Source organism: Macaca mulatta, chromosome 8 (assembly GCF_049350105.2).
Source record: "Macaca mulatta isolate MMU2019108-1 chromosome 8, T2T-MMU8v2.0, whole genome shotgun sequence".
NCBI lineage: Eukaryota > Metazoa > Chordata > Mammalia > Primates > Cercopithecidae > Macaca > Macaca mulatta.
In genome coordinates this window covers 124,727,593-124,747,676 of record NC_133413.1, presented here as the reverse complement: position 1 = coordinate 124,747,676, position 20,084 = coordinate 124,727,593, and the positions used below count along the sequence as shown (strand labels likewise).

Genomic DNA, 20,084 nt, shown 5'->3' with positions numbered 1-20,084 from the left:
AGATGTTGGTGAGGCTGCAGTAAAAGGGAACACTTATACACTGTTGGTGGGAATGTAACTTAGTTCAGCTATTGTACAAAGCAGTTTGGAGATTTCTCAAAGAATTAAAACTGAACTAACATTCAACCCAGCAATCCCATTACTGGGTATGTACCCAAAGGAAATGGAATTATTCTGCCAAATGACACATGGACTTGTATGTTCATTGCAGCACTATTCACAATAACAAAGACCCAGAGTCAATCAGGGTCCCATCAATCGTGGACTCAATGAAGAAGATGTGGTACCTACACAGCATAGGATACTACACAGCCATAAAAAATGAACAAAATAATGTTCTTTCCAGAGACATGGATGAAGCTGAAGGCCATAATCCTAAGCAAATTAATGTAAGAATGGAAAACCAAATATTGTATGTTACCACTTGTAAGTGGGAGCTAAACATGGGTACATATGGACAACATGGGCATAAAGACAGAAAAATAGACACTGGGACTGTTAGAGGGGAAGAAAAGGCTGAAAAATTACCTGTTGGATACCACGCCCACTACCTGGATGATGAGTTCATCCATATCCAAAACCTTAGCCTCATGCAATATACCCATGTATCATATATGCACATATACTTCATGAATGTAAAATAAAAGTTGAAATTATAAAAAAGCCATGTTATAAAAGTGTTCATTTATTTATAACAAGGCTGTTCTTTTGCAAAGCCATTCTGGCAGAACATAAATATGCAATCAACGTATTTTTTACATTTTGTTTGGCAGACAGGAATTGTATTTTCAAGCTTGGAAACTTACTAGAATATATGGTGATAAGAATAATGTTCCAAAGACTTGTTAATATAATTGAGAAGCTTAAAATGCTCTATTACATGAAAAAGAAGAGTCAATTATAAAGATTTAATATACAGAAGAAAAAAAAAGTATTGAAAATAAATAAAAGCAGAGTTTAGAATACTTTTGTCACCTGAATATTCTGAGTTAGATTTCTCAGAGTTTAATCATTCTGCACAGGGCACACAGCTTCCTATAAACTTTTCTGCAAACAAACAAACAAACCAAAAAACAAAGCAAAACAATAAAACCCAACATGATATGTTATAATAATGTTAATGAAAATAAAAACAAAGAAATAAAATTGTATTTAAAAAATAAATACTACTAAAATACAAATGAGAAGTAACATTAAATCTAATTAATTTTCAGAAATTTACAATGAAGGACAGATTCCTTCAGTAGAAATAATGGAATATTTTTATTACAGTCATTCATGTGTAGATATTTGTCTGATATTGATTAATGTTAAATAAAGAAAAGAATAGATGCTAAGAATGTGATTTTATTTCTTAGATTTTATTTTACAAAGCATCAATTATTCCAACAAATTTGGGAACATATTTGTAAAATAAAAAAAGAATTAAAAATTTAATTACATCTCACTGTGAACATAATTTCCTAATCTACTTGATTTAAGTAACTTTTATTCAAGAAATCATCTGAAAGAATATTGAGAATCTGCCCTTCTGAAAGTGTCAGCTTATGTGTAAAATCTCCAGTATGATGGAAAACATAAATCTTCATTTATTACTTATTATCACAGGGCTTAAAAAAGTATTTATATACTCCTTTTTACCTGGAAGATAATGTTTTATTCTTGATCCTCTTATTTACAAGTTCACTTTGATATTTACTTATAAAATTTTGTCATAGAGAGTAACAATGTTAACCTCATTGATGACTATTTACTGATTTTCATTTTTTAAAATAAATGACTACTAGTAACTGTCTGTTGTGTTAGTATCAGAGATATCATAAACACATCATTAGCTAGACATATTTTAGCGTTAATACTAATGCAAAAATAAAATGAAGGCCAAATACTTATATCTGGAAATCTATCTATTTTTATACATGGTATAATCCAATCAATACATGCCATTCCTCTCAGGAAGCTAATGTTACATTCTAATTTCATAATTTATATCACAACTATGAAAATATGGACAACAATTTTATATTTTCACTGCTATATAAGATATTTAATTTTTTTATTTTTATTTTTTCAACTTTTATTTTCAATTCAAGAGGTACATGTGCAGGTGTTTTACCTGAATCTATTGTATGATGCTGAGGTTTGGAGTACAAGTGATTCTGACACCGAGGTATTGAGCATAATATACAATAGTTTTTAGCACTCTCTCCCCTCCCTAATTCTCTCCTTTAGTAATCCCCAGTGTCTCTTACTGACATCTTTACATCCACAAGTACCCAATGTTTAGCTCCAACTTAAAATTGAGAAGGTGCACTATTTTGTTTTCTGTTCCTCCATTAATTTTCTTAGGATTATGGCCTCCAGCTGCATCCATATTGCTGTAAAAGACATGATTTTGTTTTGTTTATGACTGTGTAGTATTCCACGTTTTCTTTATTCAATCCAGTGTTAGTGGGAACCAAAGTTGATTCCATGTCTTTGTTATTGTAAATATCACTGAAATGCACATACAATTGAATGTTTATTTTTGGTATAATGATTTATTTTACTTTGACTACCTGTCCAGTAATAGGATTTCAGGGACAAAAGGCAGCTCTGTTTTAAGTTATTTGAGAAATGTCTAAACAACTTTCCATACTAGTTGAGCTAATTTACACTACTACCAAAGGTATATAAGTGTTCTCTTTTCTCTACAGCCTCAGGAGCATCTGTTGTTTTTTGACTTTTTAATAATAGCCATTTTGACTACTGTGAGATGGTATTTTATTATGGTTTTGACTTGCATCTTTCTGATGATTAGTGATGTAGAAAATTTTTTTCATGTTGTTGGTCATGAGTATGTCTTTTTTTGAGATATGTCTTTACGTATTTTGCCCACTTTTTAATGGGGTTATTATTATTTTGCTTGTTCATTTGTTTAAGTTCCTCATAGATTCTGGATATTAGATCTTGGTTTTGGATGGATAGTTGGTGAATATTTTCCCCCATTCTGTAGATTGTCTATAAACTCTATTGATAGTTTCTTTTGCTGTGCAGAAGCTCTTTAGTTTACTTAGGTCCCATGTGAATTTTTGTTTTGCTGCAATTGCTTTTCAGGACTTAGTCACAATTTCCTGAGTCCAATGTCCTGAATGGTATTTCCTAGTTCTTTTAGAATTCTTATAGTTTTAGGTCTTACACTAAATTTATAATCTATCTTGAGTTAATTTTTGTATGTGGTGAAAGGTACGGGGTGCAGTTACTTTTTTCTGAGTGTTGCTAGCCAGCCATTCCAGCACTATTTATTGATCCTTTTCCCATTGCTTATTTTTGTCGACTTTGTCAAAGATCAAGTGGCTGTAGGTGTATGACTTTATTTCTGAGTTCTTTATTCTTAAACTCCTTTTATAATTTACTTCAAACGTCTCAGAAAAACCATGTTGGTCTTATAAAAAATAAGTATTTTTTTGGTCAATTACAAGATATACTAATCTACTAAGAGAGCTCAAATCATACTTGTCATAGAAATAACAGAAGTGTTTTTCCAGAAATTACTAAAATTCGTCTTACAACCCAGTAAAAAGAAAGAGTGATTTTAATGTAAAAAACAAATAGTTTTTGAATTTAAGAAATTGTTAATTTTGGACGTTGACATCAGAGGATGGAAAATTCAGAATTTACTGTCCACTCTGAAAATACGTAACAATTTTAGCCATTTTACTTAATATTCCTATTAAATATTTATGTATATCAATGGCGCTATGTTTATTGTGATAAGGATTGTAGAATTTACTGCTGGTGCAATGTCTTTTGTTTAACAACAGGACTCTTACTGAACAAGTATGTCTATAATTCTTTGAATATATTGCTTTGAGGTAATGTTATATAGTTGGCATTCAAAAATATGTGATCTCGAATGACTAAAAATTGACTAAATGAAATGTTTCGCTGAACAATATTAAAAAGATTAGAAAAGTTAACAATATTTGTGAATATATAAATTTGAATTAAAATGATAAAATGTGGCTGGGTGAGGTGGCTCATGCCTGTAATGCCAGCACTTTGGGAGGCCGAGACAGGCGGCTCACCTGAGGTTGGGAGTTCAAGACCAGCCTGACCAACATGGAGAAACCCCATCTCTACTAAAAATAGAAAGATTAGCCGGGTGTTGTGGCGCATGCCTGTAGTCCCAGATGCTCAGGAGGCTGAGGCGGGAGAATCGCTTGAACCCGCAGGCGGAGGTTACACTGAACCGGGATCGCGCCATTGCACTCCAGCCTGGGCAACAGAGCTAGACTCTGTCTCAAAAAAAAAAAAAGAAAGAAAGAAAGAAAGAAAAGATAAAATTTGCCATACTGTTTAATATTTTTCCTGATGTTTTCAGCTGATGTTCATGCTGCAGTGAATCTGTATTATATAACATAAATCCCTCATCATCTGTTTTTTTTCTTCATCCTTCTCATTTCATTTCACTCTTTCTTTGGCATCTTTTGATAAAACTTTTGCCAATCACTTCCACATCTCTGGTGTTTAAAATTATATTGGATCCTTTAACAATAAGACCTTTCATGACTTTTGAATTTTCATTGCCTGTTACACTGCACATTTCAATTCTGCAATGTTATATGTCTACACCCCTTATTAATACCTATTATATATGCCTCATAGTTTTCTTTATATCTGACACAGTGGCTGAATGATTTTACTTCAGAGTTTATTTCTTCTGTTTAATGCTTAAACACAACTTTACATCCTTAAAAGGATCCATAGATTGCTACATATATTTCAACCTTATTTAATATGGAATTCCGTTTGAAGCAGGTAGAAATAAGGATCTGTACCTATTTTTCAAAATAGTTAATTGTCCCAGTACCTTATTTAACGATCTTTGTTTCTCATTATTTTCCTGTGCCACTTGTTATCACGTTATCTGAGAGATGTCCATAATTTTGACTTGTTTTGTTTATCAATATGTAATCAAGTGACATAACAGCTTTCATCATCATATGTTTTGTTTAACTAATATTGTCAAATATCTCATGTACATATGCTTCCAATTATTATTTTTACATGTGTTCTTTTCAGTGCATTCTATTTATTTTTCTGGTTTCAGATGAAATTATAAACTGCTTTATTATTTATTGAAAGCTGGCATCTTCTAATCTCTCCCACCTGCTCAATTAAAAGAAAAAAACTCTAGTGTTTTCAATAACATTTTATTAGAATTACAAGTTAATTGAGAAAAATGGAAAAATTTGCATCAGTCATTAAATACCTTCAGGAACATGGCACAACTCTTGATTTCTTAAAATTGATAAATGATATGCATTTGCTTCACCACAATAATGTAGATATCGCCACATATATCCTACCTAAGTCAAATAATAGTATCCTTAGAATTCGTATATTGTGAAATACGAGTATATTTATATATTACTGAAAAGTATATTTCTGGTATAATTGTTATTTATGAATGTTGGAAAATATGAAAACTGTATCTTTTCTAAATATTGCTTTTTTAACTGACTACCTTACTGACTTCTTAAGAATAACTATTTTTATCATATTGCTTTTGTGGAACACAGCTAAATCATTCATAACTGATAATGATTTATCTTGCTTCTTAGGGCCATAATTTTCATTATATTTAATGCTTTAAAAACTCACACTTTTATGAGATGATTTAACAATTTTCTATGTAGACCTGAGTAAGGAAGATGTGTAATTAATTAATACTGATTTAAATTGTTAATGATAGAAAAATATGTACACTTTTAAGATTCAGAAATGTTAAAGTCAATGAAGCAAAGTTTTGAACTAAACTTCTTAAAAGCATAAAAAATTTAGTGATAAATTACAAAGCTCTAATAGAAAAGACAATTTGAACCAGATAACATAAGGACATCATCAGAGCTGCTATTTTCTTGAAAATATTTATTAATCCTTGAAAATGCAAACTTTTTGTTTAATATTCCCTTTAGTAAAGGTGAGTAGATACATAAGCCCAAATCCACACAAGTGAAGAAATCTAATAGGAAATTTTCATCAAAATAAATTAAGGCCATAGAATGCTATACTCTGAAAGAAAAGGTGAACCAGAAATAAAACTGAACTACAGGCAAAATAGACAACATAAGATTTTAATAGATATGTCCTAACATATTTGTCGATCCTTATCCTATATTTGTCGGTCTGTTTGGTAGAACAAGCAGACCAAAAAATAAGTAAAGGTATATAAAATGTGAATAGCAGGATTAACAAATTTCACGTAAATGACACATGTAGAACTAGGAACACAACAAAAGCAGAACTTTATTTTATTTTAGATTTTAGTTTTACAAACCTGTGTGGAATGTTTACAAAGGTTGACTGGTGCCAAGCCATAAACCTATCTATAAGAAATTAAAGATTGAGATCATATATTAAAGTGAATACTTTGATAATACAATTAACACCCAAATCAACAACAAAACAAAAACACATCCTCGTATGTTTGAAAAGTCAGGAATTGTAAATGTATATGAAAACTGTTTCAAAAAGGGTTCCACACAAGAAACTAGAACTATTATAGGGTAATGATTATTAAAAATATTTTATATTAAAACTTGAGACATGTAAGTAAATTGTATTTACAGAGATATTAGAAGAATTTATATACATATTTATATACATACATTTGTGTGTATATACCTATATATTTAATGTGACTATTAGAAAAGATGAACGGCTATATATTAAGGAGTAAGCATCCATCTCAGGACATTATTTTTAAAAATGTGAAACATATTCTGCACAATTAAAGGGAAGAACTAATATGGTCAGAAATTAGTTGACTAGACACAAAAGTCATAGAAAATTTGGCAATATCAATGGTTGTTTTTTCAAAAAAAAATTGAAACAAATTATAATGAAATTTATCAAGAAAAGAGACAGGAGACCTGACGTGGTGGCTCACGCTTGTAATCCCAGCACTTTGGGAGGCTGAGGCAGGTGGACCACCTGATGTCAGGAGTTCAACACCAGCCTGGCTAACATGGTGAAACCCCATGTCTACTAAAAATACAAAAATTAGCCTGGCGTGGTAGCGGGCACCTGTAATCCCAGCTACTCCAGAAGCTGAGGCAGGATAACAGCTTGACCCAGGAAGCAGAGCTTGCAGTGAGCCGAGATTGCGCCATTTCACTCCAGTCTGGTTGACAGAGTGAGATTCCATCTCAAAACAAAAATAAAAAAATTAAAAAATTAAAAAATTAAAAAAAAAACAGAAAAAGAAAAATGACAGGAAATACAAATGATGTTAGCAATGCAATGGTATACAAATACTAATAATAACAAATATGATAAGCATGTTTATGGCAACAATGTTTAATGTTTAGATGAAATGGGCATATTCCTAGAAATAGACATAAGAAGAAATACAATGAAAAAGCAAAACTAAAATAAAACTGAGCAAAAACTGTGTAAGGCAATTTAGAAAATGAAGTTTATGACCTCACGGTATAAATTAGTAGAAACAAAAATTAAAAACTATGTATGTAAACTATCTTTATATTTATAGTTAACTTAAATATTACCCCAATAAATAATTGAGATTAGATGTCTGACGGAAGTCTTCAATAAACTTAAGAACAGCATAAACCTAAACTACACACATATATAAAGAAAATAAATAAAATGAAAAATATATAAATATATTCTACAAATCAAGTAGAATACTAATATTAAAATTGAACAAATAGGTATATTTGACTAGTAGACAAACGTAAGTAAATATGTAAATAGAGATTTAAGAAAGGTGGAAACATTAAGAATCCATTAATATATGTGATGTTGTAAAACCTTTAGTAGTCATTAGAAAATGAAACAGTATCAATTAAAATATCATTTCATAATCACGAGGTAGGCGGTAATTAAGACTAGGTCTATATTAATTGTCAGAGGATGAATTTAGAGCAAATAGAACTCTTATCCACTGCAAGCGATGTGTAGATTCATATAATTATTTTGACAATCAGGTTACTGTTTCTTAGTGAAGCTCAATATGTGACTACCTTATGATTTATCATTTCCTCTGATTTCTTGCATGTGTGCACCAAGAAAAGTGTACATACATGTCTATAGTAACATTGTTCAGAATGACCAATAAAAACAGAAAGTTTTCCTGTAATCCCAGCTACTTGGGAGACTGAGGCAGGAGAATCACTTGAACCTGGGAGGCGGAGGTTACAGTGAGCTGAGATCATGCCACTGCACTCCAGCCTGGACAACAAGGGCAAAACTTTGTCTCAAAGAAAAAAAAAAAAGAAGGAAGTTTTGTGGCATATTAAAAAAATAGAAAAATAGAATACACAATAAAAACATGAGTGAACCTCCAATACAATTGTGAACAACAGAAGTGAATCACAGAAATCATTCTGTATAGCTTCATTTATTTAAAGTTTAGAAACAGACAAAACGGTACAATATGTTGTTTGATAACACATATGTGTTTCCGATATTTTCCACATATGCCTTCTTGGTGTTGTTTTGGGTAAAGGTGAGACCCAACAGAACTTTTCATGAGATTTAAAAGGCAGCAGAAGCCATTAATTGTAAAGGACATCCTGGGTGAAGGCAGTGTGGAACAGAAGCAGAGGTTCTGGCTTTCTTTATTGACTGTCAACGCCCCTGTGTGATAGCAAAACCAGTCCCACCTATACATTGGCTGCAAACCCACAGAGCTGATAATCTTCCCTTGACTGTTTACACAGGCATTGTGCTTCCATTCCAGTGCTGAACATGCCTCACTTCCTGCAAACACTAATGTGTTAATGAAGCCAGGAATGGTTAGTGGTATTTTTCTGATCGTTTCGGACCTCTCCTTCCCCACCTAATCTCACAATTATGTAAGTTCCAGTTTCCTGTTATAAATTTTATATTTCTTTGCGTATAGTGGTTTTCCTTCCCTGATTGCGACCTTACTGATAAAACATACATACGTGGTTTTAAACCTATGTAGAAACAGAAAGATATTAATATAAATTCAGAATCATGGTTACTCCTGAGCAAGGAGGAAAGAGTGTTATTGGGAAAGGCACATGGAGGGTTTTGAGCATAAATTAATATTTTATGTATTGTCCCGGAGTGTGGATATTTTGTATCATTTTTGTTTTATTATTGTTTTTAAAGCACATATATTTTTTATATGCTCTTTTTATGATATATTTTACAATTCACTGCTCAGTATATTGAAAAGTAGACTTCTTATTGCTTACTGTCTTGAAAAAGTTTCTTTAAAAGGCCTAGTACGAAATAACAAAGTGCAAGAAACAATAAAACACACATAAACTAAATAACAGTGGAGTAAGTTCAAACTTTTTTTATGACTAAAAATTTCAATTTTAACTGGCTAACTTCCGAAAGATTTGAAATATAAATACATTTGAGATAAGCCACAGTTATTATTTTACTAATAACTATGTAAACCAAATATGAAACAACAATTAGCTTTTTTGGCAGTAAAAATATTTTATCAAAGGCCAAAATTATTTAGCTCACATCTAAGACATTTATAGAAGGCTAGAAAGTTGGGCACACATGAATGCCTTATTATCATTTGATTAATGCGCAGCTATTTGGACGAGTAATGGGTCCGTTTTACCTGCAAGCTGAAACTAGGCCTCATAAAATTTAGAAAATAGGCCTCATATAGAAAAAATTAACACCAGGTGGCTCTGGATAGGGTCCCACCCTGCCTCAATAAGGTCCCACCCTGATAGGGTCCCACCCTGCCAATTCCGGGAAACAACCTCATGGGGTCCCACCCTGCCAATTCTGGGGGTCCCACCCTGCCTCGAAGTTCCAGGAATCAGCAACTCCAAGAAAAAACCTCATAAGGTCCTGCTCTAACCAATTAGCATAAGACAACTTGCTCAGGCCATAGACAGACCCAATTACCACGCGCCTAAAGCTTTGTTTGAATTTCGCGCCCTAAGCTGTGTTTGAACTTGTATTTGCCTATATAAACAGCCTGTAACAAGCAGTCGGGGTCCCAGGGCCAACTTAGAACTTGGGACCCTAGCGCGCTAGTAATAAATAACTCTCTGCTGTGAATCTCGTGTCGGTGATCCTTCGCGGCGACCCCTGCCCAGGAAGGAATCGACAGTTCGGTTCCAACATTTGGTGCATGGGCCGGGAAGTGGGGTCGTCCGAGGACCCCCGACCCATCCGGCGGAGACCTATCTGGCCCGGGCCACGGACTGCTGACTGAACGGACCTACCAGGTACCTTTGTTTTGTTCTGTCTGTCTTGCCGGCTAACTCTGAACTCTGGAGAGTACTCCTTCTGAATTAAGTGGGGAAGGGGGACAGACGTGTCCCGCACCTTCCCACTTTTCGCCCTGGGGGACGCCCTGGCGGTAGTCTGGGAGAAGGCTAATGACTCGGTCAGCCTCCTCAAATCTGTAGGCAGGCCGCCCCTGCCGTCTGAATATTTTGTAATCTTGTGGCGCTACTCTCTGGCCGCGCGGCTTCTCCTTACTTGTCTGGTCTTTGTTTTTGTTACTTTTGTTTTGTCCTTGTTTGTTATACGTGGACGAAATAAGACAGACGTTGACGACTCCTTTGTCTCTGACCCTGACTCACTTCCCTGACGTTCGGGCTCGAGCCCACAACCTCTCCATAGAATTCCGTAAGGGACGATGGCGAAAATTCTGCTCGTCCAAGTGGCCTACCCTCCATGTTGGGTGGCCCCGGGAAGAAACATTTAACCTCCCAATTATCTTACAGGTTAAAGCAACAGTGATGGATCCTGGGCCACACGGACACCCAGACCAGGTGGCCTACATAATTACTTGGGAGGATCTGGTCCGAAACCCTCCCTCTTGGGTGAAACCCTTCCTCCATTCCCCTTCCCCATCCCAATCTACCCTCCTTGCCTTAGAAGCCCCAAAGAATCAGAATCCGGACCCGCATAAGCCAGTCCTCCCAGATAAACCCCAGAGGGACCTCCTCCTTCTCGAACCCCTGCCTCCTCCACCTCAAAACCCCCTTCGGGGACCTCCACCTTACGCTTCACCCTTGCCCCCTGTCTTGTCCCCAGCTCTTTCCTCTACCGCCTCGACCCCTACCCTTTCTCCAACTTCTCCCTCGGCCCCTCCCTCCACCCCGTCTCCTCCTCCAGCCCCGCCCAAACTCACCCCTCGGACGCCGCCGCCGACACCTCCTCGTCTCCGCTTGCGGCGGACTGAGGACCCAGAAGGCCCTTCCACTTAGCGATCCTCCCTTTTTCCCCTCCGTACTGTCAGTCACACAGTCCAGTACTGGCCCTTCTCTGCCTCTGACCTCTATAACTGGAAGACCCATAACCCTTCCTTTTCCCAAGACTCTCAGGCCCTAACCTCGTTAATAGAATCCATTCTCCTCACCCACCAGCCCACCTAGGATAATTGCCAGCAACTCCTGCAGGTCCTCTTAACCACTGAAAAAGGCAGCAAGTCCTCTTGGAGGCCCGGAAAAATGTGCCAGGACCAGGAGGCCTCCCAACCCAACTTCCCAATAAAATAGACGAGGGATTTCCCCTCACCCGCCCGGACTAGGACTATGAAACGGCACCAGGTAGGGAGAGTCTCCAAATCTATCGCCAGGCTCTGTTGGCGGGTCTCAAAGGGGCAAAAAAACGCCCCACAAATTTGGCCAAGATAAGAAAGAAACCCCTAAGGAAAGGGAAGCCAGGTTAGCGAAGGAACAGATAGAGCGAGAGGATCGTAAAAACCGAGTAAAGGATAAGCATTTAACAAAAATCCTGGCAGCAGTTGTGAGAAAGAAAGGACCAGGGAGAGAGGGAAAGAAGCGGAGACGGCCAAAAGTGGAAAAAGACCAGTGTGCCTACTGCAAAGAACAGGGGACTCGCGGAGGCGTTAAGGACAAAAGAGGGCGCGGCCAACTCCCGGAGGAACGGCAGGCCGAGAGCGCGGCGCCCGGGCCTGGCGCCAAGCCTGAGCCCGCCAGACGGGAGGCGGCCCCGCCGCAGGCTCGGCTCCGGCCCCAGCCACGCCAGCATGGCCGGCCGGACCGTACGGGCCGAGACCCGGAGCCGGGCCGAAGATAACATCAAGAAGGTAATGGCGACCATCAAGAAGGTCCAAAAAAGGAAGAAGCAATGAGTGACTGTAGGCGACACTTCCCTTCGTATCTTCAAGTAAGTGCCAGTGGTGGACCCCCAGGAGGAGGAACGAAGGCGGGCAGGTGGCGGGGCAAAGAGATCCCGTGGCCGGGAACGTCGGGGCAGGGGCGCCAGTCCCCGAGGGGGTGGCCCTCTCATCCTGCTGGATCTCAATGATGAGAACAGCAACCAGAGTTTCCATTCGGAAAGTTCCCTGCAAAAAGGCACAGAGCCCAGTCCTGAGGGCAGCCCCCAGCCCAGCCGCCCTGTGTCACCTGCCGGACCCCCAGAAGGGGTCCCTAAAGAGGCTCAGCCCCCACGGCTGGGCCAAGAAAAAAATCCCGGGGGCATAACTGCTGGCAGCACTGACGAACCCCCAATGCTGACCAAGGAGGCCCTGGCAATGATCCAGCAGATGCATGCCTGGACACACTTAAATAATTGAAAGCTAAAATTACTGATTAAAAAAAAAAACTGACTTTCTAATCCCAAAGACAAGTACCCTCGTAGAACAAGTGACATCTGCCTGTAAGGTCTGTCAGCAGGTAAACGCTGGGGCTACCCGAGTGCCAGAAAGGAAACGAACTCGTGATAACCGCCCAGGAGTCTATTAGGAAATAGACTTCACTGAAGTAAAACCTCACTATGCTGGATATAAGTACTTACTGGTATTTGTAGATACCTTTTCAGGATGGGTAGAAGCCTACCCCACCCGGCAAGAAACGGCACACATAGTAGCCAAGAAAATTTTAAAAAAAATCTTTCCTAGATTCGGACTTCCCAAGGTAATTGGGTCAGATAACGGGCCAGCCTTCGTTTCTCAGGTAAGTCAGGGGCTCGCCAGGATATTGGGGATTAATTGGAAATTACAGTGTACCTATAGACCCCAGAGCTCAGGACAGGTAAAAAGAATAAATAAAACAATAAAAGAGACCCTTATTAAATTGACCTTAGAGACTGGTTTAAAAGATTGGAGACGCCTCCTATCCTTAGCTCTGTTAAAGGCCCGGAATACACCTAACCGTTTTAGGCTCACTCCATATGAAATCCTCTACGGAGGACCTCCCCCTTTGTCAACCTTGCTTAATTCCTTCTCCCCCTCCGATCCTAAGACTGACCTACAGGCCCGGCTAAAAGGACTCCAAGCAGTACAGGCCCAAATCTGGGCCCCCTTGGCAGAACTGTACAAACCCAGACATCCACAGACCAGTCACCCCTTCCAGGTGGGAAACTCTGTCTACGTTAGACGGCATCGCACTCAAGGACTAGAGCCTCGGTGGAAAGAACCCTACATTGTTCTCCTGACCAGTCACCCCTTCCAGCCATAAAGGTTGACGGAATCTCCACTTAGATCCACGCATCCCACGCCAAGGCTGCTCCAGAGACGTCCGGATCAACACCACTTAAGACGTGAAAACTCCAACGCTCCGCGGACCCACTCAAGATAAGACTCTCTCGTATCTAACTCCTTACTTATTGTTTACCCTTCTTCCCTGCGCCGTCTCTAGTGTAGTTTTTGACGCTAACCCCCACCGGCCATTTAGCCTGACCTGACAGATAATTAATTTTAATAATCAAGAGGTCTTAAATAAGACCTCCGAAAATGCTCCTATAAAGACTTGATTTCCAGACCTCTATTTCAACCTAAAAAATAACAGATAGATAACAACAAAATTAATATAAAGTCTCTATTTATACCAGCACAACCCGCCTAAAATTCCCCTCCAAATCAGACTATTAGTCAATCCAGACACTGCCCCTGTTGCAATAAGACCAGACCAGGTTTTATTAGAAGCTAAGAAGCCCCCGGTTTCCATATCGGAGAAGCCCCAACTAAAAACTCCTCAAAGCACTTCCCCGCCCTTAATCTCCCTCACCCTCGCCGACATGTTAAAAATTAAGGTAGCGGCTGGAGTTAAGACCAGGACAGCAGCCCTAGTGCATAGTAACCATCATCTGCAACAACTTAAAGTAGCCATAGATAAAAACCTTAAAGCCATAGAACAATCTATCACAAAACTTGAAAAGTCCTTGACTTCTCTGTCTGAAATTATATTACAAAACCGACAAGGACTAGAAATTGTCTTTCTAAAAAAGGGCGGGCTCTGTGCAGCCCTAAAAGAGCAATATTGTTTTTATGCAGATCATTCAAAAATAGTTAAAGATTCTATGGCAAAACTAAAAGAGAAAAAATCTCAACAAAGTTAGTTTAAAAATTAGTACAACCAATCCCCTTGGCTTAGCACCCTAATCTCCACCATCTTAAGACCCCTCATCCTGCTCACGCTCATCCTGACTTTCAGGCCATGCATACTCAACCACTTACTCACCCTTATTAAAAATAGATTACATGCTATGGTTCTGACCCAACTATACCAGACCCTCAGGACTAAAAAAGAGGCTCAAGATTGAGCCTCTGACACAAAAAGAGGAGGGAATGAAACTAGGCCTCATAAAATTTAGAAAATAGGCCTCATATAGAAAAAATTAACACCAGGTGGCTCTGGATAGGGTCCCACCCTGCCTCAATAAGGTCCCACCCTGATAGGGTCCCACCCTGCCAATTCCGGGAAACAACCTCATGGGGTCCCACCCTGCCAATTCCGGGGGTCCCACCCTGCCTCGAAGTTCCAGGAATCAGCAACTCCAAGAAAAAACCTCATAAGGTCCTGCTCTAACCAATTAGCATAAGACAACTTGCTCAGGCCATAGACAGACCCAATTACCACGCGCCTAAAGCTTTGTTTGAATTTCGCGCCCTAAGCTGTGTTTGAACTTGTATTTGCCTATATAAACAGCCTGTAACAAGCAGTCGGGGTCCCAGGGCCAACTTAGAACTTGGGACCCTAGCGCGCTAGTAATAAATAACTCTCTGCTGTGAATCTCGTGTCGGTGATCCTTCGCGGCGACCCCTGCCCAGGAAGGAATCGACAGTTCGGTTCCAACACAAGCAAAGAAATAATTTTGCTTTCAATTTGTTAATTTCTATTTGCTCTGACATTTGCTTTGTCTAAACAAGATGTTTCCAACGATCTGGTTTTGAAAGCTAAGATGAATTGCCTTTTGGAATGACTTTTGTATTGAACTACAAATTAAAGCAGAGAATTAAATCAATTCTTTTGCCAAAAAGGTACAACTGGTAACTGTTCCAATACATTTTCTTAGGGGCTACTTTTGCAGAATTACAAGGTAAGCAATATGGCTGCCTTTACTCAAGCATATGGATTTAGTGGAAAGATCTGATGGAAATCTTCAGCTTATAAAGATAATAAAAGTCATTCTCCAATTTTATTCAAAAGGAAAATATGAGTATTTTATGAAAATATCCAAAATTTAATTTTCATTCTTCAAAATATCAAGTCATGTCTTCTGCACAAGTTTGTAAGTACTGTTTATTACAGACTAATTAGTTGTTTCATGATCGAGGCTTCCAACTGTAAGGTTACATAAGAGCTGTGGCTATAGTTCTCTTTTATTCTATATATCACACTCTAATAACTTGTCTGTTTACATATATGTCTGTTTCCATTAGTTCTACATTAGTGGGGAATTTTTTTTTTTTATTTTGACATTTCACCCTGAATTACAGACTTATTTCTCTTTTTCCGGAGAATAATTACAATTCATTGTCTTCTTCATTCCCCGTTGTCCCTTTCTCTTCTGAACATACATTCTTTTGAAGGGGAGAGGGGAGGCACTCCCAAACATTCTTCAGAATTGCAACTTGATAGTAACCTCAGTGATGTTCATATTACAAAATCTAAATGCCAGTTTCTTCCCCTTATCCACCACAATTAAGTGATATTTACAGACAAGTATTTCAGGCTTCCTGAAATACATTTCTGTCTCTCTTTCAAGACGTTATTCTCCTTCAGTTCTGCTTCTACCTCAGGTAACCTTAGATAGAATTGTAGCTTTGGATTTCCGATCACAACAATGTGCTCTGTGCTCAGCCCTTGGATAACTTCTTGCCTCTATTTACTCACTCTCGAAGAGACCTCATGTAGTCAGCATATGTAGGTGAATGCTGACCTCTCCCAAATGCATAACTGCAATCCTGACAGCTTCTCTGAAATACAGGCTCATCTATTCAATCATGGATTCAGTGTCTCTACATGAATGTCTAATAGTTTTTACAAACTTAAATTGTGCCACATAGAAGTTGTTGCGGGAAGTCAGGGACCCTGAACGGTGGGACTGGCTGAAGTCATGGCAGAAGAACATAAATTGTGAAGATTTCATGGCCATTTATTAGGTCCCCAAAGTAGTACTTTTACAATTTCTTACACCTGTTTTTACTGTAATCTCTGAACATAAATTGTGATGATTTCATGGACACTTATCACTTCCCCAATCAATACCCTTGTGTTTTCCTACGCCTGTCTTTACTTTAATCTCTTAATCCCGTCATCTTCTTCGTAAACTGAGGAGAATGAATGTCGCCTCAGGACCCTGTGATTGTGTCAACTGCCCAGATTGTTTGCAGAGCATGTGTGTTTGAACAACATGAAATCTGGGCATCTTAAAAAAAGAGCAGGATAGCAGCGACGTTCAGGGAACAAGAGAGGTAACTTTGAACCGGCCGCCCGTGAGCCGGACGGAACAGAGCTATATTTCTCCTCTTTCATAAGCAAATAGGAGAAATATCGCTGAATTCTTTTTCTCAGCAAGCAACATTCCTGAGAAAGAGAATGCGCCCTGAAGGTAGGCCTGTAAAGGGTCCCTTTGGAAGCTTTTATGGTGGAAGCCTAAGGGATGAAATAAGCCCCGGTCTCCTGTAGTGCTCCCAGGCTTATTAGGAGGAGAAAAATTCCTGCCTAATAAATTTTGGTCAGACAGGTTGTCTGCTCTCAAACCCTGTTTCCTGATAAGATGTTATGAATGACAATGCTTGCAGGAAACTTCATTAGCAATTTTAATTTCACCTCATCTGGTGGTCCTGTGATCTCGCCCTGCCTGCATTTGCTTTGTGATATTTTATTACCTTGTAAAGTATGTGATCTCTGTGACCCACACCCTATTCGTGCACTCCCACCCCTTTTGAAAATCGCTAATAAAAACTTGCAGGTTTTTCGGCTCAGGGAACATCACGGATCCTGTCGACATTTGATGTCTCCCTCGAACACCCAGCTTTAAGTTTTTCTCTCTTGTGCTCTTTCCCTTTATTTCTCAGCCCAGCCGAGACACTTAGGAAATAGAAAAGAACACACGTTAAACATTGGGAGCGGGTTCTCCCGATAAGAACTTACTATTTCTGTCCTTCCTACATGCAAATTATTTTTTCTTGACCTTTCTCATTCTTCTGTCCTTGATACACCAATAGGTGCTGGCAGCACTACCTTAAAATACTTCTGGAATCTGACTATTCTAACAACTCTTGTCAACACAACCAACATTTCTTTCTATGAATATGAACAGTTTTTCCCAATGCTTCTGCCTCTCTTCATCATGGTCTCACCATCATATTCTACTTTATACACACTTGTTCAGGCTATCCTTTCAAAACATAAGTAAATCTATGTCATTCTTTACTGAAAATCCTTGTCTTCGCTAGACAATTTTGGCATTTTAGTTCTTATCATGGACTGCAAGGCTCTACCTTTCCCTCCTCCTATTTTATTTTTTGTTATTAACATTTTCATAATTTATTTTTACCATAACAACAATTATTGTGTGATGATGTCTCCATCTTTTACGAAAGGGAATTGACTTGTCTTAACTCCAGAGACACACGTGTTAAAGTAAATTAAATAGAAATTGGTGATAAAAGATAAAAGGAGGAAATACCCATATTTTATTGTACATTAAATTAGGCTCTGAGCTTTGTGCCAGCCAGAGTAAATAGGAAAACATAGTTGCTTTCATACTTATTGGAAATGGAAAATATGCTCACTTATCAGGGAAGTATTTTTTTCCTGATTCTGAAATCTGAAATAAATGTTCAATGAGATTTGTATGGATGATACTGAACTATGCATTATTATATACCTTCAACTTCAGTTTTACAGAAAACGCAGAAGTATATTTCACAAGCTCTTGGACTGAAACCTGGCATTTAATGCTGAAACATTCAGTCAGTGGTGGTAGCTGCCTGGACACAGCTATGATACAGAGGGGCACAGCTAGGAAGAGTCAGGAAGCCGGGTGTTTCCATGTGTTCTTAGGCAGGTCATCTGGTTTTCTGGTTTCCAGATTCATCAACTATAAATTAAAAGAGATGTGGCTTGGTAATCTTTTGTTCCTGATGTTAAGTGCTCTTTTAATATATTCATAGTCTGTTAGTCTGTTCTTGTGTTGCTATAACTACCTGTCTGGGTAATTTACAAAGAAAAGAGGTTTAATTGGCTGACAATTCTGCAAATGCAAACTGTACAGGAAGCATGGTAATGTTATCTGCTAGGCCTCTGGTGGAGGCTTCAGGGAGCTTTTACTGAAGGTGAAACTAGGCCTCATAAAACTTAGAAACTAGGCCTCATATAGAAAAAATTAACACCAGGTGGCTCTGGATAGGGTCCCACCCTGCCTCGATAAGGACCCACCCTGATAGGGTCCCACCCTGCCAATTCTGGGAAACAACCTCATGGGGTCCCACCCTGCCAATTCTGGGGGTCCCACCCTGCCTCGAAGTTCTCGGAATCAACAACTCCAGGAAAAAACCTCATAAGGTCCTGCTCTAACCAATTAGCATAAGACACCTTGCTCAGGCCATAGCTAGACCCAATCATTTTGCGCCTTAAGCTTTGTTTGAATTTCGGGCCCTAAGCTGTGTTTGAACTTGTGTTTGCCTATATAAACAGCCTGTAACAAGCAGTCGGGGTCCCAGGGCCAACTTAGAGCTTGGGACCCTAGCGCGCTAGTAATAAATAACTCTCTGCTGTGAATCTCGTGTCGGTGGTCCTTCGCGGCGGCCCCTGCCCAGGAGGGAATCGATAGTTTGGTTCCAACAAAGGCACAAGGTAAAGCAGAAGCAGGCACATCACATGGCGAAAGCAGGAGTACAAGGGAAAACAAGGGGAAGATGCCACACACTTTTAAACAACCAGGTCTCACAAGAACTTACTCGCTATCACGAGGAAATCACAAGGGGATGGTGCTAAGCCATTCCCGAGAAATCCACCTCCATGATCTAGACACTTCCCTATAGGCCCCACACCCAGCATTGGAGATTACATTTCAACATGAGATTTGGAGGACATATCCAAACTTTACCTAGCACACGGTGTGATTTCAAAACCAGCTTCCTAACCTCTTTCAATTCATTGTCTTCTCCTCTATAAAAAACTATTTCTAAAGTGAACCAAAGTAGAAGGAAAAATAAGAATCACTTTCTGTCTTCCAGTTTTCTAAAGACAACCAGGAGACAGAAAACTGGGTTCCAGCACCCATTTTAACTGCCGCCTGTATGTTGGCAAATCCCTTCCTCTTTCTGGGCCTCAGTGTCTGCATCAGTAAATGTTGGACATGAATTAAAGAAATTCTAGGATTTTATACTCTTCATCTACTAACTGTCTCAGATGATCCCAGTAATAGCATCTGGTGCACGGCAGGGGACTTTAACCTGTGTGTGTGACCCCACTTAGGGCAGGATAATCTCTGCCTTAGGCCTTTTCAGCCTCAGTGTCAGCCTGCCATGCTGGGCATGCTCAGTATAGAGACCCCCAAGCCTCTGGGCATCTTCCTTTGTGGACCCCTTCATGGAACAGGCATCCTTACTTCTCAGATCTGTTAACCAGAGACATAGAACTATATTCAAAGTCTTTTCTTCAGAAGTGCATTCGAACACAAGTCTCCATCAGACACAGCCACACATATTATATTAACTCGACAAGTCCTTAACTGCGCAGGAAATAGTTTGGGCAGGACAATACGAAGTCTGACCTGCTTATCATTTCCATTATGCACCAAATATTCTGCTGTTGGAACCGAACTGTTGATTCCTTCCTGGACAGGGGTCGCCGCGAAGG

The 20,084-nt window shown here is 39.0% G+C and overlaps 1 protein-coding gene and 1 pseudogene across 2 annotated transcripts; both read left to right on the top strand.

The window, feature by feature from the left end:
- Window positions 1–10,097: 10,097 nt before the first annotated feature.
- On the top strand, window positions 10,098–15,002 carry LOC144330625 (uncharacterized). Its single transcript, XM_077942860.1, has 4 exons — window positions 10,098–10,241; window positions 10,746–12,156; window positions 12,811–12,944; window positions 13,233–15,002. The coding sequence occupies exon 2, from the start codon at window positions 10,761–10,763 to the stop codon at window positions 11,229–11,231; it is 471 nt and encodes a 156-aa protein (XP_077798986.1). The 5' UTR covers window positions 10,098–10,241; window positions 10,746–10,760; the 3' UTR covers window positions 11,232–12,156; window positions 12,811–12,944; window positions 13,233–15,002.
- Window positions 11,889–12,804, top strand: LOC717664 (B-cell CLL/lymphoma 7 protein family member C pseudogene; annotated as a pseudogene). The gene has a single exon (XR_013396950.1). The product of XR_013396950.1 is annotated as a B-cell CLL/lymphoma 7 protein family member C pseudogene (transcript).
- Window positions 15,003–20,084: the final 5,082 nt, after the last annotated feature.